The 7,970-nt window shown below is 41.6% G+C and overlaps 1 protein-coding gene across 1 annotated transcript in view; it reads left to right on the top strand.

Annotated features, from left to right (window-relative positions):
- The first annotated feature begins 362 nt into the window (after positions 1–362).
- The window catches only part of LOC138756614 (sodium-coupled monocarboxylate transporter 1-like), a 55,127-nt gene continuing 47,519 nt past the window's right edge, over positions 363–7,970 (top strand). The window contains exons 1-3 of the mRNA XM_069923026.1: positions 363–472; positions 845–984; positions 3,686–3,751. Of these exons, the coding sequence (XP_069779127.1) occupies position 472; positions 845–984; positions 3,686–3,751 (207 nt within the window). The 5' untranslated portion in view covers positions 363–471. The remainder of the gene's footprint in view (positions 473–844; positions 985–3,685; positions 3,752–7,970) is intronic.

Below are 7,970 nucleotides of genomic sequence, written 5' to 3'. Positions count from 1 at the left end.
ATAACAAAAGGAAAGTACCAAAAGTGACCCACAAAACAATGAAGTAGAAAAGAGGAAAGATGTAAAATATTGTGTCAAAGAGAAAGCAAACTTTCTTTCAGGTAAGTACTCCTGCAAATGAAATGTAAGTGAATTACACAATTGGATACAATCCCAAATTCTGCATGTGGTGGTGAGCTGAAAATCTAATCAACCTTTACCCATGACACTCCAGATCCTTTAGTGGTTTGACCTCAAACTGTCTACAGTTCAGGGGCCACTCTGGTTGGCCAATGAATGTCAGAATTGTGAGAAGAATCCACATTCCATGAAAGAATGCAAAAAACAAAAGGGTAATTGTTGTTTCCTTGTGGTCTACGATTTATATTGTCCATGCCTTCATCATGTTCCTTGATACCACTGTTGTTTTGTATTGCTATTTTAAATATATGAAGCAGGAACAAGGAGATACGCCTGCCCCAGTTGGTAACTAGTAAGCGGCTACTTTTGTTTGGTGATACTGCCAAAGCAGTGTGCGCCAGTATAATTATGTCTTCATTATCATACTACAGTAAAATCCCCGTTGTCTGGAAATCAAGCAACAGGCAAAAAAAAATTGCAGAAATAGGTAAAAAAATAAGGACATTTAAAATTTGCGCCCTCTAGTGGTTAGTCCGCCAATCCACTCAACATACAATCTCAAGCAACCGGAAAATTCACTTATTGTGCATCTATCAATCCCCATAGGGGCTGGATACCAGGGGTTTTACTGTAGTTTTATTTTTAAACTTGGGAAATGCTTTGTTAAATGGTGTCAGTTGATTTGTATTGGATAGCTCATTGAACATTCCTGATTGTTTTGCAGTGATTGGAGGCCCTGTGGAAGTATACCTCTTTGGGATAATGGTTGTGTTGTTCACAATCTCCTGCTTATTTACAATAATATATACTGGTCTGATCTACATCCCCCTCTTCTATCGATTAAACATAATCAGCTCATATGAGGTAATGGATTTAGTTCACTTTTCCTCTCATTTCTTTCTTACCATTCATTTTCTTTCTTTTTTCAGCTTTGTTACAGTGGAATTTGCATAGTAAACGGTCTTTATTTGTTATTATTGCTATTCTAATGCCTTTATTTATCATCTGTCTTTTATCTTTTATTTACTTCATTGTTTATTTTGTTTCACCCATCCAAGTTCCTGACTGCCCGCCCTTCTGAGCTCCTGATACCATGATTGCAAACTCTCGCCTTGACCACCTACCCATCCAAGCTCCTGACCTAACCTCCTGCCATCTGAGCTCCCGACACCTGAACACCCACTGTCCAGAGCTCCCAAAGCCCTAACCATTGTTTCTTGCCCCAGCTTCCCTCCCACCAGAATTCTCGATGCCCCAACCAGACTCTCTCCTAGGCCCCAGCCACGACCCATCTGAGCGCCTGATACCTGACCCTTCCCTGGCCATCAAAAGCCTGATTTCCGGGCCACCAAAATCCCGAATGTGGACTTACCACCCTGGTCTGGCAATCCGAGCTCCCGGCGCCTTGAATGATGCAGGAACTTACCGTGGTCAAAAGTATGACCCGTGTAAAAGTCAACCTCCCCGCCCCCAAATTTGACCTGAAAGAACTGGCCCAAAAGTCTCTACAGTAGATCTAAATAATGCTGCTGTAATAGCAGCTCTGCTGCTGGTGCAGACCCAGAGGAGCGGGGAGCGGAGACACAGCGCTGCTCTACAACATCTATCTTCCTGCTCCTAATGTCAAAGGCTCCCTACAGGCTTTAAACAGCCTGTTAAAAGAGCCAACATATTTTTTATTTTAAAATCTTGCTCCTGCGGGGTTACAGACTCCAGGGGAACAGCGGACTGGCACAGGGCACCAGAAATGGGGAGAAACATCCCCCTCCCCATAGAGGAAAAGCAGAGGAGATGACCCTACTGGACAGTGACCACTGTAGTGTACCAATGAGGGGCTCAGAGGCTGAGGGACTCACACAGGTGGCAGGCTGGTGGTGACTCTAGGTGAGGAACCCACGGAAGCTGTGGGCTGCTGGTGTCTGCGGTTGAGTGTCAAGGCTGCGGACTGCTAGGGAGTGGCTCAAAACTGGCTGAAGGGGTACCAGGTGTTGGAAGCGCGATGTGAGGGCGTGCCAAGGACACTGAAGGGTTCCTAACAGTCTTGAAGGTTTGGATCTGGAGCTCGGATTGCCGATGGTTTGGACTGGACTCTGTGGGAGTGCTGGAGGAAAATCCACAGACACTGGATGACTCTGGGAGGACTCTCTTTTGCTTCTCTTTCTCCGACTGCAAGAGGCGCTTCAGGCAATTTCTGCCGATGGCGAATCTGACCGCCTTACAGGAGACAAAAGCAATTTTGTGTATTTATTTCATGACAATAAATTGAATCTTGAATCTTGAACCTTGAATCCTGAATCTTGGTGCTCCTTCCCCAGACTTGAGGATAAGTTCAGTGGGAGATTAGGTCCTAGATGAGCAATTGGTGGGTTTGCTGCCTGACTCTGATTTCGACATTGTATTGTGCAGGGCGGGTGGTGCTGACACACACGGAGGGCATCAATACTCATACTGCTGGGAAAAGGTTACCCCCTTTAGGGACACTTTATATGACTCCATCTCTTCATTGCACATGATCTAGTAATGAATTTGAAAATGAAGCAATTGATAATTGTAGATTTATATTGCAGTTGTTTTCAGATAAACTGTCAACATAGCAAAGTATTAAATTAGCAGTAAACCTTTCATTTTGTTCTTTCAGTATATCAACAGAAGATTTGGTTCAGCTGTTGTCTTGGGTAAACTTATACCTCTCATTTTGTTCATTTTAGATTGGTCACAGTGTTTGAGCTACCGAAAGAAAATAGACACACACACCGAGAGCAGTTCAGTTTATACAAATGTTTATTACTAATTCAAAAGCTGATTTCACACTACAATATGCAAGCCCTTCCCAACTATACTTATCAACGCTTGGACTGGTCCCAACTGCCGAAGCGAGGCAACGACTGCACACTTGTAGTAGGTTGTCAGGGCGCTGGTAGCAGCTTCTCCACCTCCCCCGACCGGGACGTTGCTTGGACTCTGGCTGTTCTTCCTTCTTGACAAGGGGTGTTCCCACCCCTCAGAGAATTTAAACTTCAGCAGCAGGACCACAGGCTTATATACCCCAAAAACAATTAATCATGCGCCTACTCCTTCTAATATTTGTCAGTCAAAATCAAAACTGAACATTACATTCTACAATTTAGAAGATTAATTATTATGGAACCAGGATGTTATAACTTCCTGGTTTATCTCGTAGATACAAAGACTTATTAAAACTTCTCGAGCAAGACAGGTTGTGACCAATTCGTCAATTTCAGAGTGTTGCATTTGACAACTGCTTTCCCTGGGCCTCACAGTGGAATTCCATTTCAAAGTGTATCTTCAGATAAGTCCCCATGGCTGAGTTTAATTACATCTGCTAGTTCTGAAAGTAAGGTGACCTGCGTGTGGACCCAGTGTCGTCAGTTCCACATAAGCAAAAAGCATCTGGGTACATGGTTTTAATCCTCCATTACATTCCACCCCTTGGTCACAATCTGTCATTTGATAATTGTAGATTTATATTGCAGTTGTTTTCAGATAAACTGTCAACATAGCAAAGTATTAAATTAGCAGTAAACCTTTCATTTTGTTCTTTCAGTATATCAACAGAAGATTTGGTTCAGCTGTGAAGTATCAAATCATTTCTTCTTTCTTGATGTACATGGTAAGTTCAGAACTAGTCTTTAAAATGCCTTAGATCTGGCACAAAAATGAGTATTGCCTGCATTTCCACTTGATGAACCATTTATTTGTGTTGACAATTATTTTTGAAAAAGCAGAATGAAAACAAAATTAATTTCTACAGTGTTTTAATCACTTAATTTAGCTTCCCACTAATACAAAACATTCCTGCCTCCAGGATATCTGTATCCATGGCTACATCCCACATCTGACATTCCAAAACTCCTTCCAATTTCTGTCATACTCCCCAGGCTCCTACTAAAATACAAGGAATAGATCCTATATTCTCCCAGACACAAGATTTAATACAGATTGCACTAAGGAGAGAACAGGAGTGCTCTGGACCCCAGCAGGCCTCCCTCGAAATCACCCGCTGATGCACAGCTTGACCAATATGGACCTCCTCACTGCTGATCCTTCAAATGCAGTGAGTCAAAATCTTAAGCATTATCATGAGAATGCCAACATTAAGAGAGAGATGGATAAACTAACTTTGAAAATTTTACATTTTAAATTTTTAAAAAATGTTTAGAATTTTATTTACGACATGATAAGAAGCTGATTTCTGCAATGAAGACCTGTGCTACCCAATTACTCTCAATACAAGGATTAATGAACATTAATGTAAAAATTACATTTATGATACTATAGAGATGAATTTAAATTGTCTTTTTGATGGAAATAATGTAAGGTTAGAATGGAATGTTAAGTCAAGTTTATTGTCATCTGATTGTACAATTACAAGCCAATTAAATAGTGTTCTCAAGTTCTCGGTGCAAAGCACACAGACACACAACCAGATATAACACACATACAGACAAACAATACATATGCAGGATAATCATTCATATATACAAATAAATAAATAAATAATGCTTTGTAAATGTTAGAATCTCAGATGGTCAGTGTGAGCCGTTCTCACGGCCCGTGGGAAGAAGCTGATCCTCAGCCTGGTGGTGCTGGCTCTGATCCTCCTGTATCTCTTCTCCGATGGGAATAGTTGAAAGATGCTGTGTGCAAGGTGGAAGGGATCCTCAATGATTTTGCACACCCTTTTCAGACAACAATCCCGGCTGATTCTGTTGACGGGGAGGGGTAGGGAGAGGGAGACGCCAGTGATCCTCTCTGCCCCTCTTACGGTCCTGTGGATTGACCTCTGATCCATTTCTCTGCAGCAACCATTTCACTGTGATTCAGACAGCCAGGACATTCTCAATAGAGCGTATGTGTACTGTCTGATTCAGTTAAGAAGGGGGTGAGGGATCATTATGGGCAATTAAAGGAGCTGAAAATACTGGTGTTTGTTTCCCCAATTTAACTTGCACAGCTAAGCCAGAGCTAGATTTCAGAGGGAGAATATTGCAACATAAAAGTTGTAGAGGACTCAGTGGAGACAAAAGGGAAGTACAATTTATCATCTCAATTTTAACTCTGCCTCCGTTATCGTCTACAGTGAAAATCAAACAGTTCTAATGATTTCATCGTGATAATGCGAGGTTGGGTTTCCACTTTGAGGGTCTCTACAGGTGATGGGACAAAGCCATCATTAGAAATGATTTGTCAATGCTGGATAAAGGTGGGATCAAACTGAACTGAGCTAGCCAACATAGAAGAGGCACTGGGAGTGACTGACATTGTCAATCATAGGAAAGCTGAGTATTATTTAAATGGAGACAAGCTGGGGAGTGGGGAGGTGCAAATGGATCTGGGTGTACTTGTTCACCGGTCACTGAAGGCTAACATGCAGGTTCAGAAAGCTGTGAAGAAGGCAAATGGCATGTTGGCTTTCATAAAGAGGGGATTGGAGTATAGGAACAGAGACGCCCTTCTGCAGTTGTACAGGGCCCTGGTGAGACCCCACCTGGAGTATTGCGTCCAGTTCTGGTCTCCAATTTTGAGGAAGGACATACTAGCTATAGAGGGTGTGCAGCGCAGATTTACAAGGTTAGTTCCAGGGATGGCGGGGTTGACATATGCTGAAAGGCTAGAAAAACTGGACTTGTATCCGATGGAGTTTAGAAGGATGAGGGGGGGACATGATTGAGGTATACAAAATCATCAGGGGGATAGACAAGGTGAAGTCTGATTACTTGTTCCCAATGATGGGGGAGACGAGGACTAGAGGGCATAGTTTAAGAATACAGGGTAGGCCCTTTAGGACGGAGATGAGAAAACATTTTTTACCCAGAGAAGTGTGAATCTGTGGAATGCTCTGCCACAGAGGGTGGTAGAGGCAGATTCGCTGATTATGTTCAAAAGAGAGTTAGATAAGACTCTAGTGGGCAAAGGAGTTAAGGGTTATGGGGATAAGGCTGGAAAGGGGTACTGATAGTAGTGATCAGCCATGATCTGTAAAATGGCGGTGCTGGCTCGACGGGCCGAAGGGCCTACTCCAGCTCCTATTGTCTATTGTTATCATATGAAATACTGTTTAGAGGTTAGCATGCTTCTCCCCGGCCCCGCCTTCTAAAACTCAGTTATTCAATAAACCTAAACCTAAACCACGACTGTGGATGGAACATCAACTATTGAGGACTGTGCTCTGGAATTGCTGACTTGTTTAATTGAAGCCCATAATATACGTAGGGCTTGACAGGCAGGAAGTCCTGGTTGGAGAATGTAGCATTAGAGGACATGGAATGAGGAGAGGAGGCTAGTCATCTGGAAGTGAATTGAAAAATGTATTAATCTGTTGAACTTTCGACTGCAGACAGAAACTGATACTCAGTTATTGAATAAATTCAGGATGGAATTTAGTACATTCTTCAGGCTTGATGAGATTAGGGAATGTGGATTTAGGAGAAAATTATGTAGGCATGATTTTGCTAAACAAGAGAAAATGCTTTAACCTACTCATCTCCAAAGTCATTTGTTCAACCCCACCTACAAAGTCCAGGCAGGGAACTTTTTGTCCATATGGTTAACTTTATAACTAAGATGAGTGTGCAGTTTTACAGGCCCCTCGATAAACAAGGCATGCGATATATTGGTGATCCTTAGCATAATGGCAGCGACCCGGTGATTACATCTGGTGCTGTCTGTAAGGAGTTTATATGTTCTCCTCATGGCTGCTTAAGTTTCCTTTGGGAGCTCTGGTTTCTTTCCACCCTTCAAAATGTACAGGGTTATAGGTTAATTGAGGTATTTAGGTGGCACGGGCTTGTGGGCTGGAAGGACCCCTGTTTACTGTTCTGTGTGTGTATAAAATAAAAATAAAAATTTAATTTAAAATTCTTTTCTGTAATCTCTCCATCTTAATCAAGCCCTTCCTTCTCCACCTCTCTCTTACTGTTGGGATTCTCTTGGTGCTATACCAGGGGTGGCCAAACTTGCTTAATGTAAGAGCCACAAACGATAGAGCCGCAGGACAAGAACATTGTTACATACACATTTTGTAACAAAAATTTTATATAAATTTTAAGAAATGCATATTAAATGCAATAATATTTATTTATGCAAGCAGTTTTTAAACTGTTAATTTGTATTAGTTTCAATAATCACAAAGACACAAATATGTAAAAAAGGTAAACCAAAAAAAAGAGAGATATTTTAATCAGATTTTCACCTTACAAAATTAGTCTTATTATTATCATACTTTTTATGACTAAAATACAATAGCAGGCTATTAAAGGCGTGAGTTGGGCGGGTGAGGGGGAGAAACCAGCAGCGTGAGTCGGGCGGGCGAGAAGGAGAGACTGGCAGCGTGAGACAGACGGGAGAGGGGGGAAGACCGGCAGCACGAGTCGGGAGGGCCAGGAGTGTGAGAAATAGTTTGAACTGTTCTTAACATTTACAATTTTTTTTATATATAATTTATATTTTTGGCTCCCCTTAAGGGAGCTGGCTGAAGAGGTGGGAGGGTGGGTTTGGGGTTTTTTTATTTTACTTTATTTTTTTTGGGTTTTTTTAAGTATTATTTTTTTGTTTTTTATATATATATATATCTTTGTAAAATCTTTTGATGATTATTGGACTGTATGTTGTTTTTTATATCTTTAAATAAAGTTTGAAAAAAATAAAGAGGTTGTTACTCCACAGTTTAAGGTCATGCAGTTAGAGTGGGAATGAGCGACTGCTCTCCTGAAGAAGGAAGGCAGACGGCAGGGTGCAACTTGCTCCAGAACCATTTTTCTGTGTTGGAAAATGGTAGGGGTAAATGGTCTTCTGAGAAATACAGCCAGATTGCAAGGGGCTGAATTACA

The sequence above is a fragment of the Narcine bancroftii genome, chromosome 3 (genome assembly GCF_036971445.1).
Source record: "Narcine bancroftii isolate sNarBan1 chromosome 3, sNarBan1.hap1, whole genome shotgun sequence".
NCBI lineage: Eukaryota > Metazoa > Chordata > Chondrichthyes > Torpediniformes > Narcinidae > Narcine > Narcine bancroftii.
Note: the sequence above shows the minus strand (reverse complement) of the source record. Positions and strands in the feature narration are given on the sequence as shown.